At 40.5% G+C, this 23,242-nt stretch overlaps 1 protein-coding gene across 2 annotated transcripts in view; it reads right to left on the bottom strand.

Annotated features, from left to right (window-relative positions):
* Positions 1 to 941: 941 nt before the first annotated feature.
* The window catches only part of LOC124124196 (protein inturned-like), a 45,090-nt gene continuing 22,789 nt past the window's right edge, over positions 942 to 23,242 (bottom strand). For both annotated transcript variants that reach the window (XM_048387696.1, XM_048387697.1), the window contains 15 exons: positions 17,035 to 17,229; positions 16,405 to 16,517; positions 15,208 to 15,297; positions 14,648 to 14,948; positions 13,921 to 13,974; positions 13,029 to 13,091; positions 11,954 to 12,178; positions 11,582 to 11,631; positions 11,189 to 11,290; positions 10,611 to 10,690; positions 9,694 to 9,830; positions 8,884 to 8,969; positions 7,260 to 7,440; positions 6,039 to 6,187; positions 942 to 5,430 (listed from right to left, as the gene is read on the bottom strand). In XM_048387696.1, coding sequence (XP_048243653.1) covers positions 5,313 to 5,430; positions 6,039 to 6,187; positions 7,260 to 7,440; positions 8,884 to 8,969; positions 9,694 to 9,830; positions 10,611 to 10,690; positions 11,189 to 11,290; positions 11,582 to 11,631; positions 11,954 to 12,178; positions 13,029 to 13,091; positions 13,921 to 13,974; positions 14,648 to 14,948; positions 15,208 to 15,297; positions 16,405 to 16,517; positions 17,035 to 17,229 — 1,944 coding nt within the window. In that variant the 3' untranslated portion in view covers positions 942 to 5,312. The remainder of the gene's footprint in view (positions 5,431 to 6,038; positions 6,188 to 7,259; positions 7,441 to 8,883; positions 8,970 to 9,693; positions 9,831 to 10,610; positions 10,691 to 11,188; positions 11,291 to 11,581; positions 11,632 to 11,953; positions 12,179 to 13,028; positions 13,092 to 13,920; positions 13,975 to 14,647; positions 14,949 to 15,207; positions 15,298 to 16,404; positions 16,518 to 17,034; positions 17,230 to 23,242) is intronic.

Here is a 23,242-nt window from a genome sequence, read left to right as displayed (position 1 = left end):
CCAAGACGGCCAACAGGCCTCCTCGTGATCCAAGACGGCCAACAGGCCTCCTTGTGATCCAAGACGGCCAACAGGCCTCCTTGTGATCCAAGACAGCCAACAGGCCTCCTTGTGATCCAAGACAGCCAACAGGCCTCCTTGTGATCCAAGACAGCCAACAGGCCTCCTCGTCATCCAAGACAACCAACAGGCCTCCTCATCATCCAAGACGGCCAACAGGCCTCCTTGTGATCCAAGACAGCCAACAGGCCTCCTTGTGATCCAAGACAGCCAACAGGCCTCCTTGTGATCCAAGACAGCCAACAGGCCTCCTTGTGATCCAAGACAGCCAACAGGCCACCTTGTGATCCAAGACAGCCAACAGGCCACCTTGTGATCCAAGACAGCCAACAGGCCACCTTGTGATCCAAGACAGCCAACAGGCCTCCTTGTGATCCAAGACAGCCAACAGGCCACCTTGTGATCCAAGACAGCCAACAGGCCTCCTTGTGATCCAAGACAGCCAACAGGCCACCTTGTGATCCAAGACAGCCAACAGGCCTCCTTGTGATCCAAGACAGCCAACAGGCCTCCTTGTGATCCAAGACAACCAACAGGCCTCCTTGTGATCCAAGACGGCCAACAGGCCTCCTTGTCATCCAAGACGGCCAACAGGCCTCCTTGTCATCCAAGACAGCCAACAGGCCTCCTTGTGATCCAAGACAGCCAACAGGCCTCCTTGTGATCCAAGACAACCAACAGGCCTCCTTGTCATCCAAGACAACCAACAGGCCACCTTGTCATCCAAGACAACCAACAGGCCACCTTGTCATCCAAGACAACCAACAGGCCTCCTTGTCATCCAAGACAGCCAACAGGCCTCCTTGTCATCCAAGACAGCCTTTTATTCATTTTTTAATTGGAATAAGCAGTAACATTATTAAAAACATAAATGGCAGTTCTAGTATTTCAACAGTTTTATTAGAAAACAACAAATAACAAGTCTGATACTCAGTATCTCATTGCACCACAGACAAAAACCACCCAGAGTGTATTGCTGATAATATCCCTCTGGACTGGGAGGCATGGACAGCTGACACAAGGGGGGGTCAAATACCAACATCGGTGGTTAAAATAGACAGGTGTTTCGGACAACCCGTGGTACTGGCATACACTGAACTCACAGTCAGTAGCTACTGGCTGGACATGCACAACTGGAGTTACAGTAAATGTTCTTATATATAGCCATTTCTTAAATCCTATCATGTACTGATTTTCTGATACACATGTATATTTCAAACTGAAACTGACATGATTTTAATACAGAAACTAAAATTATTCTCCAATGACATTTTTGTTGCCATGGCAATAGTCATTTGTCTTACTCTTTCCATTGCTTCGTGTGTCACTGCATTACAAGTCTTACCCAGTACTTGCGACCATCTGGAGGAACAGTGCCCCGGTACCAATATTTCAGCAGGGTATCAGTGTGATTTTTAACATTTATCAATTATTATGTCACATGTAGATATTTTCAAAAGATACATGGAATTTGGGGATATTATGAAAATAAGGAAGAGATTATGCTTAACGTTTTTTCCTGTTCATGTATGTTGACACCCCCAAACAATTACCCTGTACGTAGCTCATTAACAGTCTGTTCAGGCATTAGGACATTGGGAAGATTTAGCATTAGCATTTTTTTTCTAAAGATTGTGGTTTCATCCTTCAGGTTTATAGCTACTGAAATAATAATGAACAACAAGAAACGAGGGATTCATTGATATGATCTACCTACAGCCTGGGGGTAGGTTTGTGTAGATAAAGAGCACTGTTGGGATGCTGGAAGGACAAGAAATGCTTACTGTATTAGTGTTTACTACTGCATGATCTACCCCTAGCGGGGCTCATATCAGACTCAGCTACCATGGGACAATGTGTGACGTCCATTTGGGGAATATTGCATAACTTGGAGTAACACCTCACTCCTCACTTACTTATTCACTCCCCTCCTCCTTCCCATCGTTTATTCCTCACTCCCATTCTCCCTCACTCACTCATTCACTCCCATCCGCCCATCCATTCTTCCTCCCTCACTCAATCACTACTGGAATCACAGAGAGCTGGGTGCTTCGTACTTCCAATAGTTTCAATGTAACTGTACAGGCAGTTCTGATTCTTGTGATACTAACCATCTCTTGCCATCCCTCATACCAGCCTCTGGCCCTAACTCAGCACATTGTAATGCAATCACAGCTATACACAAGGATTTACAAGCACCAGTGTCTTAGCGACACATATCATTAACATCTAACATTCAACCATATATACATCACGAACAAATATGCATTCAAATATTTGGTTCATTCAACAAAAGATATCCCTGAATTCCTCGACTGTTATTTGAATTGACCAATCAGATTCCAACAACATTCAAGCACATTCACATGAAATTCAACGTTCAACCACATCGATATCAAATAGTAAATATACTGATTCAATGTATTAAGTGACCAGATGCGTAAAAAGACTCGGGGTGGGTGGGTGTTTTTCACAGACTACCCATGACGTATCATTTTCAATTACTGTCAGTTTCTGAAAAGTACATTACAACAAAAATACTAATAGAAAGATCTTTTACTCTGATACAAGATCTCTGTGTGTGAAGAGCTGAGATATCTCCCTAGAAGCTAAATTCTTCGTCACATGGGCAGTGTTTCAAACACAGTTACCAGGTATAAAATATTCATAGTGAAGCTTTATTCTTTTGCATTCAGACACCCCCAAATATATTGAAATTGTACCAAGAAGTTGGAAGCCTTGACCCTGATTGGATATGACAGGACTTCTGGAGGTGTCCTTGGGTCTTCATGCAGACTATCGCAGAGAAGGTATCGTATCACAGTAATAGATCTGATTTCAATGAGATTGGGAATGCAAGATCTGCATGAAATCTGGAAAAAAAGGATACTTGAAAATTCCCTGTCAGAACTTGGGGTTGACTTAATCATATTAACTTGTTAAATATGTTACTTTTCAAACACTGATTTCTGACATTAGTGTTGAAAAACATGGATAAGAAGTCTCCTGTTTGACATTGTCTTGTCATGATGTATATAGTATCCACCCTGGTATTTGAAACATGAAAAGATCAAATTAACAATATTTACTAAAATACAGTAATTCATGTAAAAATAATATCATGGACCTGACCAGATATGGAATGAGGTATTTTATATTATAAAGCAATAGACATCTTTGAAATATATTTGCTTCCATCATGACTACAAACATTTAATCACATTGATAGACACAAAGACCAGTGAGAATGGAAACAACGGCACTTGGGCTTATTGTTCATTGTTTCAAATGTAAGGCAAACCAGATTGTTCTCTGGCTTATCCTGGGAATATTTGAAGTGCAAAGGAAGTCTTTATAAAGAATGTCACTCAGTTGTTGGAATTTAATACTTAAAAGCTGGACATATTTTACTGGGTTATTATAATTCTCGATAAGCTTGAAATCTCTTTATCATGTTTATGTAAGTATTTCCAAAAGTTTGCCTTAATACTGTATCAACTGGAATAATAATAATAATTTAAAAAAACAACATGAGCATCAGTAGATTGACATAATAACTTCTGTATATCATGTTATCATCAACAGCAGTTCTTTTAAATATCCATACTTTGAGCATCCATTTAGGCTTCTGGTCTGATCAATCAGACCATCTTTTTGAAAGATCTGGACCTGTTTCGCAAATGATCATAAAGCTATGGTGTCATAGGTCTTTGTTAAAGATGGGGATTTACAATAGTCAAAGCACAATGATCGCCCCGTGAACAGGGTCCTGTACTTCACCAGGCCGAGATCTGTACATCAAGAACCTGTCCTGGATCTGGCAGTGTCTGGCCAAAAACAGATCCCACACATTCATGTCCCCTTAGATAATGTACAATCGCTTCATAAAAAATAAGAAATCTCAGCATTTCCTATCTGACATACTCCCTTTGGAATATTTGGTTAGTCGCTTCAGTTCACAAATAAAATAATATTTCCGTTATCACAGACACATGTTTAAAAGACACGAGGTAATTTGTTTGGCAGGTTTGTGACCATGTGACTTGTAAATATGTTATATTTTGTAGCCACTGAGGTATAAAAGGTCGAATCTTCTTCATCCAACCTGTGAACATGTTCTCTTTAGGACACCACGCCCCTATGGTTCTCAGTTGATGAAGGGATGAAAATGATGGGTCCAGATGACCTTGATAAGAGTGAGTCAACTTTGCACAGTCACGGACGGTTCACATGATGGTGTGACATGATCTCGTTCTCCACGGGATAACATCCAGGCTTCCAGCATGCAGGTCAATACTCAAAGTTTTCACATCTTTCAGATTGTGAACCATGTCAATACACACTGTAACCATAGCAAGCATGTCATTATTGATGAGAAATCTAACTTCTTGGTTCAACGAGGTTTAATGTTCATCCTCTGACATCCTGCAGGCAGAGATGCTCCTCCTGAACTGGGTGTAAGCACTTTGTACATAGCTGAGAATGTCAAACTGGCCAAGAGGCACCTGCTGGAGTAGTCAATACATGCTTGTGCTATCAGGAACTACACACAGGGCAACTGTAGACCATGACATTACTCATGAGATCCTGGACACACAGTAGTGTAAGTGCCTGAAGCAGAGACTCTCCTACGTGGACTTCTTAAGGGATGCCCTTCATAGTCTTCATAGCTTCCAGGTGTCACCCCCCCTGACAGGCCCTACAAGAACTGGCACTAAACCACGCTCACCCTGACCTGTTGGACCAGGACGTCTTCAGATCTACTGCCAGACATTATATCTGACCTCTGGCCCACATGTTGCCTGGCAAAACCATACAAGATACACAATTATGGTAAACTCGGTTGTCAGTTGTCATATATTGTGATCTCTTGACATACTGATCTTCAATGTCATGATCATTTGTAAGTTGTGATCTTTGATCCACTGCGATCTTCAGTATATGAATTGAAATCTTTACTTTATCGCAATCTTTCATACATTGTGATCTTTAGTTTATCTTGATCTGGTATATCATGATCTTCGGTACTTTTTGATCTTCACATCCTGATGTTCAGCACATCTTCAGTACCACATGATCTTCTGAATATTATGATCTTCAGTGATCTTCAGTGATCTTCGTGACATCATGATCTTCAGTAAATGGTGCCCAACGACTGGGCTCCCAAAGACTGGACGAGGTGAATCTAAGGGCAGACGTCACCCTGGCATCCTGGGCAGGAGATGAAGGAGTGGTGTGTGTCGACACTGGCGTCACCCGGGAGACAGGAGCCCGAAATTAAGCCTGAAGGCCATCTCCACGACGTTCTGTGGTGTTGACTCGTGGAAACACACATACACCTCCTGCTTCACAGGGCGGCTGTACTTGCGCCTGCAACACACAAACAAGTCAAGCTGGAATTGGGGAAAAGGAAAATTTCTTGTCAATATTTCAGTGTTAGATAACGCTGCACTCAGCAATATTCCAGTAATATTTTAGCGGCGTGTAAATAATCAAGTCTGGACCAGACGATCCAGTGATTGATATCGTGAGCAACGATTCACATCGTCGGGTACGATGACACACCATGAACCAAGCCAGCCAAGTCTATTAAGTGGCCTCTCATGTCCAGCATAGGTTGCTGGGGATGACCAGGGTCCGGTTGTACAAAACAACCTCAGCACTACGACAGTCGTAGCTTTATGTTAAATATGGGAGTTATGATCACCTTAGTGCTAAGATCACTTTATACAACGGCACCCAGGATATTAGCAGGGAATTGAATGTTGACATATTGTGAATGTTTACATATTGTGAATGTTGACATATTCAGTATTATTACATCAATTTCATAACTGCTTGAAAACAATGAAATCTGGATTAAACCAGTGGTTGATAGCATTAGCACTATCATCAAGGTATGAAAAGATTGGTCTTGGATATTATAAAGAAAGTCCTCGACTAAAGAACATGGCTTGTGTTTCGCATGACAAACTTACCCTACAACCCAGTATGCTAGTGATTGTTTGGTTCGGCGGGAGTCTGACCCCGGCTGGGAGGGGCAGTGGAACAGCACACCCTGCTCCCGGATGCTGATCAGGTTCCGGTCTGGGTACAGTACAGGCTCATCCTCCTGGTTCACAAGGGCCTGAAATAAGAAATCAGTCAGTTGGGTTCTATGCTGATTTAAAGGTGAGGTGAATGTGGGAGGGGCGTGATGGATGTGGGAGGGACGTGATGGATGTGGTAGGGGCGTGATGGATGTGGGAGGGACATGATGGATGTGGGAGGGGCGTGATGGATGTGGGAGGGATGTGATGGATATGGGAGGGGCGTGATGGATGTGAGAGGGACGTGATGGATGTGGGAGGGGCGTGATGGATATGGGAGGGGCATGATTGATGTGGGAGGGACATGATGGATGTGGGAGGGGCGTGATGTATGTGGGAGGGACGTGATGGATGTGGGAGGGACGTGATGGATGTGGGAGGGGCGTGATGGATGTGGGAGGGATGTGATCGATGTGGGAGGGGCGTGATGGATGTGCGAGGGGCGTGATGGATGTAGGAGGGACGTGATGGATGTGGGAGGGGCATGATGATGTAGGAGGGGCGTGATGGATGTGGGAGGGGCGTGATGGATGTGGGAGGGACGTGATGGATGTGGGAGGGACGTGATGGATGTGGGAGGAACGTGATGACTGTGGGAGGGGCATGATGGATGTGGGAGGGACATGATGGATGTGGGAGGGACGTGATGGATGTGGTAGATATTAATCTGGAGAAACCCACAAGCACAGTTATGATGCTGACAAGATGGACAAATCACCCATCACCCTACATAAATGCAGATGATTAAGGTTATCACGATACATTTGATGAAGTGATTATGGGGATGATGATGTGATTATGATGATGATGTGATTATGACGATGATGTCACGTGGATGATGTGATTATGATGATGATTATGAAGATAGTGACCATGTGATTATGATGATGTGGATGATGTGATTATGATTATGATCATTATTATTATTTATTTTTTTAATTCCATTTTCCATCATATTATACATTTCAGTATCATACATAGAGTGTGCATGGATTTATTATGACATTGGCATGTTTGTAGCATGGACAGATCCGATATCATAGTTATAATGATCATTATGATGAATATGGTGATGCTGATGCAGGTGATTCAGCTGACGCCCTGACTTACCCTGTAGGTGATGGCGCTGCGGAACATGGCCTGTATCTGTGTGCAGCAGCGGTAGAAGTTGTGAATGAGCTGTGCGTGGAGGGGCGCGGCCGCGTCGGGGAGGGGGGAGGTGATGTACAGCCCCTCCAGGGTATCCATGCTGCAGTAGTGAAACAGGCAGTTCTCGGCCCCATCCGTCACCCTACAGAGAGAACAGTCTCAGTATTCTCCGTCTTTCCACATGTAAATAGGGGGTCATAACTGAACAATACAACAAGAAGAAGTTATCTTATTCCCCACCATTTGTCCAGTCTAGAAGACAATGATACATGCAATCAAATGTGACATGGTAAATTTATCAGTTTGTCCATCTGCTTGTGGAAGAGGTTGGATATAAGAGTAAGTGTATACCATTTCCATGTAATGTGGACAAATATCTGCTTTGGTAAGACTGTAATGATAAACAAAGGTCAGAATCATCTTCAAGGCTAAAAATATTTTGCATCCATAAATTGTATTGTAGAGCAGTGATATACAGGAAAGTATCGCTACCCTTTGCCGGCAGTTACCAGAGAAAGGTACATGGTACAGATAAGGAACATAAGGTGTGAGCATGCTGACCCCTCAAAACCTGGTGAATTTCTAACACATCTACTATGAATCCTTTTATAGCTTTGCTTGTTGCAGTGACTACTGGTGTACCATTTAATTGAAATAAGAAAATAAAACACAATCTTAAAATCTTCAAAGAACAATGACCATAACAGCCTAGGACTGATATTGTACAAAGTGTCATGAAGAAGTACATAACAGAACTAAGGTAAAACTGTTAAGATTGCTTCAATTCAAGTCTGAATTTATAAAATTTATATAAAAACAAAACAATTGGGGGCATCATTAATAGCAAAAGGCACATCTACACTGTATGGTGAATGTGTTTAACCAAGTTTCTTAACAGATATCTCGGAAATAATTTTCAAGTTCTACTCTGGAAATGAAACCCACAGCTTCCATTCAGTGCAGAGACTACAAAGTACAAATTTAAAATAATTATATAATATATATTAAAAATGCTGGGGAAACCTAAATAGCAAAAGGCACATCTTCACCATATGGTGAATGTTTGTACCAAGTTTTGTAAAGTTATCTCTAATGGTTTCTGAGTTTGCTCCAGAAATGAAGTGTGACGGACAGTCAGTGCCTGTTTCTATATCCCCCGCCAACTTTGTTGCGATGGTGGAAAAAAAATTGATTGCTAAGATAAAAAACTCTTTAACAAACTTTAATCTTTGTTTTTGTATTGATGATGAGGATCAGACAAAACATCTTTTTGTTATCCTTGGTCGCCTAAATATTTCATCCAAAATGAGCAGCCTTACCGAACAACTAGCCAAGAACCAGCAAGGTAAAAAACCTAATCATTATCAGTGACATTATTATATTCCTTCAGTTCATTTGCCTTGACAAAATAATAATTTCAAATCCTAGAGATTAATTTTCATCTGAGGTCTGACTCTATTTCAGTTGATATTTAAACATTTACACTATTTTACAGTAGACTTGCAATGAACAACTCCACTATCTAGAAGGATGATGATATATGTTTACAAAGCACATACACAAGGGACAGAGGAAGCGAACTTACTTTGGACTCAACCAGTCAGTGGTGTTGCTGCCCCCTGGATGAGTTGTCTCCCCTGCCGTCGGGAACATCCGCTGTCGTCTCTGACTCTGAAAAGTGAAAGATCAGTTTTGATGGTTACAGCTTCTTTGTAGTAGATAGAATAGTATCACCCATCACCCATATTCAACATCTTCCCGAGGCAAGAGAGTTAACTGACTTTAAAAGTCAAGTTTCCACCCTTGCCGAACTAGACTGGAATTACTGGGATCGATCGTAGCACCACCAGTGGCTATTACCAGTTATGTCCCTTCTAAACCTCTCCATTGGACCAATCAGATTCCACCTCTCGTATCACTTGCATTTGCTTCACTCAAAATGGTGGCGCCGAGTCAGGACGATCTGATCGATAATCAGATCTATATTGTGATAAAACGGGTCTTACATCGCGAAATGCATCAAATCACGCGAGCACCTTGATTAAAAACATGAAAAGATTTCGAAAATATCTGCTGACAACGAGTTGGCGGTGCACATGCTTTGCAAATCCTGCAATCGACCGAAATCTGCACGACAGTTTACGAACCGGATTTTGATTTCGTTGCGCGATTTTGATTGGACTATGCATAGACTCGTTAGTCCAGCCAAAATGTAACTCCATAATACCAGCCTAGATCGGCAAGGGTGGAAACTAGACTTTTATAGTCAGTTAACTCTCTTGCCTCGGGAAGACGATATTCAACAGCTTTGAAGCCATCTGATTGTCATCTCAAGCATATGGTGCTAGAAATCAACGATGCTCTGTGAAAATATGTAGTGACATATGGGACGTACTCTGAATATGCCATCACTGCCGCCACTCCCACTGGAACCATCCGACTCTATTGACGACTTCCTCTGTGTGCGGCCGAAGTATCGGCTGGATACAGATAGACCTTGACCTCTTGGGGTGAAGTCGTCGTGAGCATAGCCTGGAAAACACAACATCATGGTTAGCACATTCTCCCCTCAACAAGCCATCATAGTCATCCTACCCATGGCGGCACAGGAATGATATTGTGTCTATTGTTCCACTCTTTTGATCGCATGGCCGTCGACAAAAGACATATCAGACCTGACCATCATTGTTCCTGAAGCCAAAGAAGACTCAATGTGAGATGCTAACGCTCCCAGACTTAAAGTCAATAATAGTCTTGGTTCTCAGGCACCACCCGCATCATCATAGTTTGCGGCACGTTCCGTTTTTTACCATTTTCAAAAAAACAATTTAAAAATCCTTATACATGTACTTAAAAACAATGAGATCCAATATAGCACACAGTTACCTCCCTTTACATGTGCACTGCTTTACTGCGCATCTTGCGTTACGGTCGTGACAGCAATACTGGTTTGCATGCTTGTGTATGAAGGGAGGCCCAGGTTGATGGTACACAACTGTTTAGTTAGTTACATACTAGTTTGAACGACAACAAAAAAACAAGAACAAAAACCACCACCCGCCTATTTTCAAAAGTCATTGCCTGAGAACCAATTCTTTTATTTTCTTAAGCCTTAAAGTCAGTGAAATACTCATTTCTTTTACATTTTCGGACACAGAACTGTGGGTAATACACAAGATAACGCAAGTGCAACTTGGAAGTGCTGATCATCACTTGTGAATATCATGTTGAAAGTCACACTAAATGGCATGGGAATTACAAACTTTATGACTGTTATCTACAACACACTGTGTACATGGTTGCTGTACGAACCTGTGGCCGTCAGATCGGTGGGAGTGCTGGACAGGAAGGCGTCTATACTGACAGTTGGAGGCAGGCCGCTGCCTGACATTCTGTAAACAAAAATAAAGTCTTACACTTACACAGCCTCACAACTTCGTTCTTTATAAGACTGACACAACCGACTTGGGTGAACCTCATTTCCCTAGTCCTCAGTTTGCAGCAAGTCCTGCTTCCACTATGTTTACATTTTCTGTCATTTTAGTTCCAGTTTGAAGCAGTTTGAAACGTTGAGAACTGGTTCATAATTCTAGCCCTGCAATGTCGCTAGCCATTGAGGACTGCCATGATTAGATTTTTACTTATCATTAGCAGAGTTTAGTAATCTGGGGCTAGTGGACTAACTTGAATTTCGAAGACTGATCACAATTAAATTCTTTTAACTGGCACAAAAGCAATTATTGAGACGCACAGGTTTGAATAGAAAATGATAATCTTAAAACCTTTCTGCTGAACAAAATTGTCGAAAATAATTTCACACGGATATATATTGAGCATTAGAAAACAATAATTTCATAGTGTATCTTGTATGTTTAGGTCATGTGACTTACCTGGCCTCACAGCGACCAATCAGCTCAGGTGTCTGAATCTGCATCAGCGTGCAGCGAGCCTGGTCGATATAGAACGGCTCTGGACTGGGCCTCCCTTGTTGCCTGTCAAACACACAATGTGTTATTAAGTAATTGACAGAAGCACCCTTAAAATCCCACACCAAGGTCCACCCCTCAGCATAGTATGTGTAATCTAGTATCAAAATATACATGTACCAGCTTCATTTGTACATTCTAGAATTTTTGATAATTTAGTTTATTAAATTTGTCATGATAAATTAAATACTTTGATGTCAAATCACACAAGCTCTACAATACTTGACATGTGACATGACTTTTTGTAAATTATACAATATGTTTTCTGGTAAATGACTCCACACATTCCATACTTACTGAGTGGCACATCCACCAGCCTCGAGCAGTACCGCCAGCAGGCCATGTTTCTGAAAAACAGAGACAAACTTGTTCCATCTTGTTGTAGATATTGACAACCATCTATTTGACCTGAATTCCTTAGCAACCGAGCAAAATTGTTTTCAAAATCTTAAATTAACTTTTTCTACATTATATTTTTGTAGTAATTACATCATGATTCAACTATTGAAAGATTTGTATATATTCTCATGACTGATGACAATATCTAAATAATTAAAGATTTAGAAGAAATACAAAAATATTTTAGATGCTTCATTTTAATGAATTTGATAGAAATATAAATTACAGAAAGTCAGAATTTAACCAAATCTCAAAGTTTAAGAAACTCACCAAACCCACGACCAGCAGGAACCACCTAGCATGAGGCTCTGAGTACCCGAAGGTGTTGTTTATTTCACTGACATCGTAACAGAAGCGAGTCGGGAAGATCTCCCGCCAGATGACCAGCTGGCTGACCTTCTGATTGGCTGTGAGTGTGAGCAGCATGTGATGGGACAGGTAGAGGTGGATGTCCACGAGGTCGTCCCGCGACAAGTGGCTACACAGCAGGTGGCCCTGGAACAAACATGCATGCACTGACTTTTCCGGAAGTGCAAAGTCTGAAAAATGTTTCAGCTCAACAGATGGGGTCTGGGATGTTAATGATTCACAGGTAGCATCAAAGCCAGATTAGAATCAGCAGAATAATGTAAATGAGTGATCGGGGCTCAACTCCAAAAAGTGAAGTCGCTGTTAAACACCTGGGGTCATGATGACTAGACATGTCTAGTTTGTTTTGCAGATGAGCCAACTATTCATTTTGTGAAAGTTGAAAATAATAAACAACATAAAATGTTGCGAATTATATACTTTTTTTCCTTTCTTTTTTATGAGTTAACTTTATATTCCATGTATTTATTAAAATATCTAGCAAATAATTGATGATGCTTGAAGAAGAAAGGATGCAGTTTGGCTGAAAATAATTTAATAAAAAGAAATATCAAAATTTCAATAAGATGGTGTCCTGTGATGGTGTATTTGTTGACCTGGCTGTCTTGGTGTCAGACACGCTATGGGTGTGTTAAAAACTGACTTCTTATGTATTTTTTGTATTTATGAGGTATAAACAAACAGACATGGTGTGCACACTGTGTAAATCAACAATAATATTAAACTTAATAAAAAAAAATTCGTTTTAATCATTAATCCCCAAACACTGTAGACAATATGAAATTCATGACTCCATTCAGTGCTATAATTAAACAATGCTCTGCCCATTCAATTGCCAGCCAATCAGGAAGCAGTAGGCCAAAACTATTGCTTGGTAAGACAGTCAAATGCATGGAATTAACTGTAATTTATTTATATAGAAATATAACACGGGTGAATTAAAGATATGAACACCTGTCCCGCCGTGACACCCTACCTTGTAGAACACACCAGAGCCCAGCACAGTGTAAGATCTCCGACACCCGTAGAAGTTGTCAGACTAAAACAGGAGATATATGGTATGTGACAAAATATCAACACTATCTAATTTTGATATGAATATATGAAATAATTTCTTGTTCATAAGCATCGCCTTTTCACTTGAATGTTATTTTGTCAACATTGAGGACAGTTCATACAAGCGTGCAAATGTGTTAAATTCCCGGCACTATGTCATACAATGCTTAAATGTTAACTGTTTGTTTGTTTGTTGTTAAATGCTGCACTCAGCAATATTCAAGCTATATGACAGCAGTCTAAATAATCGAGTCTGGACCAGACAATTCAGTGATTGATGTCATGAGCATCGATCCACGCAATTGTTATACGATGACATCCATCAACCAAGTCGGCGAGTCTGACATCCCGATCTTGTTAGTCACACCTTACAACAAGCATAGTCGCCTTTTACGGCAAGCATGAGTTGCTGAACCTATTCTACCCCGGAATCTTCACTGGGCAACGGTTGATTGATTGAGTGAGTGAGTTGGGTTTAATACTGCTTTTAACAGTATTCCAGTTATATCATGGCGTGTCAGCTTAAAGTTGTGATGCAGGTCTCTGATGTTTACCACTTCTGTGAAACCCACGAGCACGGGTATGGTGCTGACAAACCTAGAAACATAATCGGGGCGAACCGGGATTCGTACCCACAATCATAGGTTTCTGGCTTGACCAAGGGATGCAACTCTGCAATGCGAATCGCGGTGCCTTAGACGACTGGGCCCCCCGTGACCCTCCGTTGATTGAGGGGCCATCACAACACACATCAACGCTAATAACACAAAAAACAACATGTTAACTGAAAAGATGATTTTTATCCAACTCACCATATCAACAAAATCTGATGCTTCAAAATCAGTCAATATTCCACTTGTGTGTTCCTGGAAAGACAACATCCAATGTCAGCTAGGTGTGAAGGTGGGTTGGCATTTGTGAAGTATTAATCTGAAGCAATTAACAGCTGAACTGTTGACACATACTTTCATTCTTTGTTTTATCATGTAGTCCAGATTCATTCACTGTCATGCTGTAGATTGTCATAGGAATCTAGTCTACAAATGTCTATTTGTAATTTCTTTTAGAATAATTTACTCTTTAGGGTAAGTTAAGGAGCATGCAAAGAAATTTCCAGCATTATCTCAGTTGATTCAATTTCATCATAGACAGTGCTCACAATATCACCCAATGATTTGCTTGTTTGTTTGTTGTTTAACGCCGCACTCAGCAATATTCCAGCTATATGACAGCAGTCTGTAAATAATCGAGACTGAACCAGACAATCCAGTGATTGACATCATGAGCATCAATCCACGCAATTTGGAGATGATGACATGCATCAACCAAGTCAGCGAGCCTGACCACCCGATCCTGTTAGTCGCCTTTTACGACAAGCATAGTCACCTTTTACGGCAAGCATGGGTTACTGAAGACCTATTCTACCCCGGATCTTCACAAGTCTTGCTTGCTCCTAGCTACTTAGACCTTGCTGGTTGCTGTGACAGCAGACAAACTGATGACATAAAACAGCTCTCACTCACTCACTTGACCACTCACCATAATCTCATCAGACAGCGGTAGATATTGCACATGACCAGAATGAGCAAATGTTCCGACCAATGGGGGAAGACTTAGATTTTGATTGACAGCTGCTTTGACCAATGAGGGATGATTATGGATTTGATTGACAGGGCCACTTCTCGTCTCCCCTGATATTGACTTGAAGAGGAGTGAGAAGATCTCATCCACCAAATGCCGATGTTTGTTCTGACGGAGAGCATCCTCGACTGATCCGACTAGGAAACGCAGCAGTCGCACAATGTCAGCCAAGATGAGTTTCAGCACTGAGATAGAGCACCTACAAAGTGACATCAAAATACAGCTATTTATCCAGGTAGTTAATTCTAAGTCTGACCCTTGACAACTGGCTACAAGAATCTGATATTATTTTAGGTGAGGTAAATTTGGCCTAACAAAATTATTGCAACATTAGATTCCCCAGAAAACTGCTTTTGGCAAACTTCCTTATAATCTTCTCAGTCATGCATAGAGGAAACTGTTAAATTTTAATGTAATTGAAATCTAAATTAACAATGAGAAAACTACAGGGTACCCACCATTTGTCGGGGACAGCCACCAGCATGAGGTCCCTACCTTCCATGTGGTAGACGGTGTGGACCAGATCCCCATTCACAACAAAGCTGGAACTAGACATTGCAGCACAGGTCAGAAACTGCAAACATGTCATCTTAACCGTGAACAGTCCCTTCATCATTTTGAATTTACCGGTACTCATTTACCAAAAATCACTAGCAGAGCCACACGTGTGCCATAAACCTCCTACTTTTGAAAATTACATACACTGTCTATGAACTTTCAACCTTGATGTTTGTTTGTTTGTTGTTTAATGGCGCACTGAGCAATATTCCAGCTATATGACGGCGGTCTGTTAATAATCGAGTCTGGACCACACAATCCAGTGATTGACATCATGAGCATCGATCCACGCAATTTGGATATCATGACATGCATCAACCAAGTCAGCGAGTCTGACCACCCGATCCCGTAAGGCACCTCTTACGGCAAGCATAGTTGCCATTTATGGCAAGCATGGGTTGCTGAAGACCTATTTTACCCCGGATCTTCACGGGTATTCCACCTTGATAATATACACACTTCACAAGATATGTTTATTCAGTCTTGTAAGCAACTGGTTCTAAGGCAATAACCAGTGGGCGAGGGTTTTATGAATGACATTCACATTTTACCAATATGTGGAACCAAACTACGTTTTTGGCAGAGGAGTCAACGCTTTAATCACTAGGCAACCCAATCAACCCAAAACACTTTTGAAAGATTTGCCGATGGTCTTAAGCCATTTGCTGATGGTCTTAAGCCACAAAGTGCAACTGATATGAAGCTGCAAACCACACTAATAATCAAGATAAGGAAGATGGACAGTTGGAGCCAGGAGTGTGAACTCAAGAAGTAGTAATGATACGAGGTACTACTGTATTTGCCATAATAAGCACCCTTGGCACTTATAAAGCTCAGGTGGGAGCTTAATATTAGAAACACACATAAGTTAAATTTGTTGTCAGTGATTGAGCGGTAGTTAACAAAAATTTGGTAATAGTTAATATAAAATGATGTAACACAAGAAAATATGGACTGTCAAGTAAATTTTCGGTCTTAGGGCCGCTTACAAAAATTACTTACAGATTGGTCTACAGGTTCATCTGACTATTGGCGCAGGGTGCTTAATATGGCAAATACAGTCAGTATGTACATTTGTGGGTAAAAGAAAGACTTACTTAGTGACATTGGAGACGACGAAGTCCCTGAGTAGGTGTGAGAGTGTATAGAACATGCCTCTGATGCCGGTCACCATGCCGTCCCCAGGGGGGTAGCTGTACACGAGATCCTCCTGAAGTCAGGGGGAAACACATGCTGTAAGTCACAGACGGCCACCAGTGGCGGAGCTCCGACAGGGGGCCAAAACCAAGTGTCTGTCTGTTTGTTGTTTAACACCGCACTCAGCAATATTCCAGCTAGGTGACAGCGGACTCTAAATAATAAAGTCTGGACCAGACAATCCAGTGATTGACATCATGAGCATCAATCCACACAATTGGGTCTGATACGATGACATACATCAACCAGGTCAGGGAGCCTGACCAACCGATCCCGTTCGTCACCTCTTACGATAAGCATAGTTGCCTTTTACGGCAAGCATGGGTTGTTGAAGACCTATTCTACCCTGGATCTTCATGGGTCCCAGAATGTGGCAGGGATATCTTTGTGATATCACTGTTTCAGATATCTCATACAGACCTGCTTAGCCCCTATCTCATATTTTAGCTGCGTGAGATTACTTAAGGGATAGGAGTGTTAGCTGAGTGTGTTTCTGTACAGTAATATTTCTTAAGTCCAGTTTGACATACCTGATCGGCGACATCGTCGGACGTTACTCCTTCCATGGACATATAGAAGACCCCCATAGGGTCCCCGCCCTGCACGGTCAGCTGGTCCCCCGACACCAGCTCCAGCAGGCTCTCATACTGGTGGTCCATGGGTGAGGGGGGACAGGGGGAGTCGGGCAGGGCCGACGGCGGGGGAGATTCCAGCTTTAACCTGACCTGAAACACGGAGGAATCCATTAAGAGATAATTAATCACATTCATGTTTCGTTCATAAATCCGGTTAAGATTAGAATTAAATCTTCACCCATGATTGCCGTAAAAGGTATCTATGCTTGTCGTAAGAGGCGACTAACGGAATTGGGTGGTCAGGCTCGCTGACATGGTTGATGCATGTCACTGATCCCAATTGTGTGGATCAATGTTCCTGATGTCAATCACTGGGTTGTGCTCTCCAGATTTACATGTCACTATCACATGGCTGGAATATTGCTTCGTGTGACGTTAAACAACAAACAAACTGGCAAAGAAACAAAATCATTCATGGTTGATAGATGTGTGGAATTGTTTACATTTTAAAGTCATGGTACTATAAAAGTCATTAGAAATATTCAGCAGCATAACAGAGGCATATAATCAAACCCTACATACAACTAGTGATTCATACAACATGCATAGGTTACTAGGGACCAATCCTGTCCATTTAATCACCATGGAGTATATTATCAAGGAGTAAGTGAGTGAGTGAGTATGGTGTAACACCGCTTTTAGCAATATTCCAGCAATATCACGGCGGGGGACACCAGAAATGGGCTTCACACATTGTACCCATGTCGGGAATCGAACCCGGGTCTTTGGCGTGAAGAGCGAACGCTTTAACCACTAGGCTACCCGACCGCCCCATATTATCAAGGAAGGAGACAAGCAGAAACAAGGTGTTTTTTTACCTTTTTACTGCTACAAAATCTTGTCCAGAAACTACTAGACAAATGTGCAATGGCGGACCTGACATGGAGCATGACGAGCAGAATAAACCCAGGACAATGAGTCAAAAGACACAACTGCTGCCTTGCTAAATATACCATACTAAACATGCTTAAACACTAGTGGACGAATTATTTTTGTTTCTTTGTTCTGACACGATCAACAATATTCCAGACAACCGACGGCACATCGTTACAATAACATTTGTACCAGACAATCCAGTGATTGATATTATGAGCATCAATTGGGATACAATGACATGCAATCAACCAAGTTAACGAGTCTGAACATCTGATCCCGTTTAATGGCCTCTTATGACAAGCATGGGTTGCTGGGGACCTATATTCTTACCTGGAATCCCCAAGGCGATTATAAAGTATTTTTTAAAACCATGTGCTTGCAGCAAAACAAGAGAAAAAAAAAGAAAAGGATTTTTTTAGCAGAGCAACACCAGGTCCAAAATGAGATGATTTCGGTGGTCAGCTAATCAATATACTTCACAATACTATTTTTCTCAACACAAGTACATGTGACAGATTGCACTTCACAATCAACACTGATCAGTCCCGACAAACAGATCACTACCAACCCCCTTCCACAGAGTACATACATGTCCTATAGTCTAATCCTTATACCATCACAAATCATATCACACAAAGCACCTGTCAGCCCTAATCAACAACTCTATACCATGTAACAAAACATCTCGATGGCCATTCATCAACACCATAAGGGACTGTGTCAAAAGTGATATATCCTGTCTAAATACTTAATACAATCATAACATAAAAGCAGCTATTAAATAATATTACCATATTTCTTTAATAAAGATCAATTTGTATGAAAAGATTTTTCTTAATGCTTATCAATAATTCAATTCATTAACATAATTACTATTGAATGACGTGAACTTTTGACACGGGCCCTTAATGCGTTGGTCAAGTAGGAGTCAAAGACGATGTTTGAGGTTGTCGGTGCTTGACAGATGATGGTGAAACTGACGTGACAACTTCCTAATATGTAGGTCCATTTCAACAAGCACCTGGTCAAACATGAGGGTGTGAGTGTGTCCGGCCAAATGTTATTAGCGCTATTGTACCGCATGTGTGAAGGGGAAATACTTACCGGGCATCATAGGGTTACCATGGAAACTGCTATGGAAATGCTTAACTAAGTGTAAACACACCATTATTGAAGGTGGTGTTCAGATAAACAGAGGGTAAGAGGTTATTGAAGTGGACAATGTCTCCAATGGTCAGTTTAACATAAATATATCTTTGACACGAGCAACTGATGCTTACTAATACTACTTTGTATGTAACTGTAAACAGCTGTCAAAAACTGAATATATTTGATAGATGTATTTAACTTGCTGCTTTCTGCAAGAAACATTAATATACACTCTGCAAACAACATCACTAAAGTTGTTTGTTTTCTGTGTGATTAGTTGACCAATTAAAGCACATTTGTCGAAAAAACATTGTAAAAGATTAATTTCAATCTCCTTTTCTAAACCAAATGATTTCCAAGAATATCCAAGTATTATGGCAAGGGACTTATGGCACTAACTATCTACACACATATATTTGGAAAAATCAGTTCATGATATGGATCACTAAACAGGTATTTGATATGACATGTAAAATACTGGTACAGTAATACACATCTGACATTTTTTGTATATATTACCAGCTAGCATTTACATGTTTACTGGTTTTTGTATTCTATGAAAAAATAAACATGAGATGAAGAGTAACACAGAACAGCTATGTAACTCAAACCTGAACTGCTTTCAGATTTGTGCTCAACTGGGAGCAAGACTTGTATGCCATTTCCAGTGACAGGTCTCACCTGTGTACAATGAGTGGAGCTAATTATTATATCAACAACATAAAAACCAACATGGCAAATCTGAAACACATGCTGACGATATCAATGGTTTTCATGTTCCCCCTTGTTTGTTTCTGTCCAATCGGCACAGGATTAGACAGAGATCTACTAGTAAGACTTCAGTAATGACTACCAGCAGTGACAATTCCGTGTGGACTACCATTTTAATGATTAGGTAGATTTTTTGTTTGTTTGTTGTTTAACGCCGCACTCGGCAATATTACAGCTAGATGATGGTGGTCTGTAAATAATCGAGTCTGGACCAGACGATCCAGTGATTGACATCATGAGCATCAATCCACGCAATTGGGATATGATGACATGCATCAAGCAAGTCAGTGAACCTGACTACCCGATCCTGTTAGTCGCCTCTTACGACAAGCATAGTCGCCTGTTAAGACAAGCATGAGTTACTGAAGACCTATTCTACCCCGGATCTTCATGGGTGCCATTAGTAAGATGGCCACTGTGAAGCAGAAAACATATTTATAAACTAGTGAGCAGTGATTGTTTTCTTAAATTCCTAAGCATTTCTAACAATATAAAATATCATAAACACCTGTTGACTTTCTGCAATCGACATGTCACAGACGTAGCAAGTTTAACCAACAAGTGATAAGTCGAATGTGGAACACATACGCTGACTTCGCTAATCATTGTAATCACCTGCCCCAAGTTCAAAACAAGTTTTGACATACATCTGTCAACAGCGGACAAACCCATTACATTGTGTACAGACCTATATCCCACGTTATCATATCAAGCCTACTGCAGCGGATTATCAGATTATCTCGACCCACAGATGAGGATTAAAGGATTAACCTACCCTTTCATTGGTGGATGACTTAGATTTAAGATTATCCCTGCTGGGCTTGTGGTGTGAAACTTACAAGACACCCAGGTCTCCCTGATTGATTGATTGCTACATACCAACGTAACTTACACGCTCGCAGGAAATAAACACTCGCCCTCCTCAAGTGATCTTTTTTGTTCATATTTTATCTAACAAGAGTTTACCTATTCTCTTCCGGATAATGTCAGCAATTTCAACCATTCTGATGAGATCTTAAACTGTTGTGGTCTTGTAATATCGGTGATGTAATTTGGGGATAATGTTGATTCTAACTGCAATTTTACTCTTCGTCATATCCTTGCACAGTGCAGCAGACATAACACTGAACTCACTGAACAACAAACTTTATTTTAAGAGATTGTGAAAGACTTACAGAACATTGACTTGGAGAATTACCAGTTGTACAATCTAGTTGCTCTATGGAGCTCCGTGTTTGTACAAACATGTGCAGCAGTTTACAAATAGTTTGACAGGCTGCACAACAAATTACCATTTGTTTTGGCTAATTTCCATTTACCGACGATGATGACACGTTTGTTTTACACTTTCGGTGACTAGAAATATTCATTACAATCAAGCATAGTATCATTAGTATCAATTTCCATTTAACTAAAATATCTATATCACTATATCGCTGAAATGAAATATACTGTTCAGATATAGAACAATTTTCTTTATTTCTTAAATTTCAGACAAGATTTTCAAACTAAAGTAATGTACATACAAGTGGTGATGAAGATGAGTGTCACTTTGTAATCCAATGTCGATATTATGATGATTCATGCACTGGCCTAATATGATTAATTGTTTTCATAAATTTCATAAATTCCTAAATTCATGTCTTCTTTTTTTACTTATTTAAAACATTTCTTCTTTTATTCCCCTATTTCTTCTTTCATTTCTTTCTTTTGTCTCTCATTTATTCTAATTCTTCTTTCTTTCTTTAATTATTTACTGAGGGACACAGTAATGAAAAAATATGTCCATGTTGACATGTTTACTGCCAGTGTGACTACAGTAAACTCAGTTATAACAAACTCAAAGGGAAAACTAATTTTAATTCGTTATAACCACAGTTGATCAAAGCCTCAATACAGAATATATACCATGATATACAGCAAATAGACAGGACCAACAAAACAGTTTGCTATAAGCATGTTCGCTATAAACGCAGTTTACTGTACTTCTACTAACAAATAAGATAAGAGTGTGTAAATGGTGTCTGTATGAGAAGTGTGAATGGCTGTTTTTATGATAAAAAAGCGGATTCCATCATGTGATACGTATATATTATGCATTAAATCATTTATTATCACTAATAATATCAATCATCACTAGTAATATCAATCATCACTACTCACTAGTAATATCAATCATCACATTACAAATGATGTGCAAACAGTTAATGTATTAATATGCATTGTATCGTGTACAATGTATTCTGAACCCTGAATAAAAAAAATATTACAAAAAAACAAAAAAAACAAATAAGATAAAACTACCACTTTCATAATCTTATTAAAAGTCACCAGCTCAGCAATATTAATGTGAACATTGCTCCTAGAATTACATATGAGCATGTTTGTCAAGTACACTCCATTATAACTTATAACATATGATACCCACTAAGACAGGGAGTGACTGAGGGCACCACCCAACATGTGTTTGCTGCAGATAATTCAACATGTCTCTCTGTTTGGGCATTTGTCAGCCTAAGTATTTGTCAAGTTTTGCACAAAATTACAAAGGCTCTGTTGAACAACGTTGAGTATTTACTGAGGAATAGTTCTCCGACTGCCTGCAGTACATGAGTGGTCGGGGTAACACTGACTGGGGCCACAACAACATGATTATCCAACACTCCCTGTATGGAGCAAGGCTGGTGTTGTATTATGTAAATGTCGACGTTCAAGGTGACATGGCGTGCAATGGCTTGCCTTGAAAACCTTCAAAGGGAGATTAGGGTTGTCATTGCTAGTTAGACTATCAACACAATGTTCTCCAAATAGGGTTGAAACACGAAAAAGAAATATTGATGAAATATCCTGAGTGTAGCCAAGGGGAATAAATTCAGAAAGTTAATTGAGATTTTTTTTTGAAAATTTGAAGAATTTTATTTTCAGCTGCGGAAATTGTAAGAGCAAAACAAAATTCTGTAAACCAACTGAAAAACATTAACCGCCTTAGATACAAGGCCAGGGTTAAAATGCAAGAGTAACCTTGGATAGTCAAGAGCACGCTGTCCACTGTCGACACACCCACATCGTAAATACCGACACACATGAAATACCATAACTGTAGGACATACAAACAGCACAATAAGCAAGATAAATGACAAATGGTCAGTTTGTCCGAACGTAGCCCTTGAGACCACAACATCCGAGACAATCTCCAGTTAATGACCTGTTGCTTCCCACAGTTGTCCTGCTACTTGACTCTGATAATGACGTTGTATTTATCACTACCTGTCAATCAGCCCAACTACAAAGGACCCCACACACCCTC

Source organism: Haliotis rufescens, unplaced genomic scaffold (genome assembly GCF_023055435.1).
Source record: "Haliotis rufescens isolate VD_foot unplaced genomic scaffold, xgHalRufe1.0.p SCAF_7, whole genome shotgun sequence".
NCBI classification, from domain to species: domain Eukaryota; kingdom Metazoa; phylum Mollusca; class Gastropoda; order Lepetellida; family Haliotidae; genus Haliotis; species Haliotis rufescens.
This window is presented reverse-complemented; position numbering and strand designations above follow the sequence as displayed.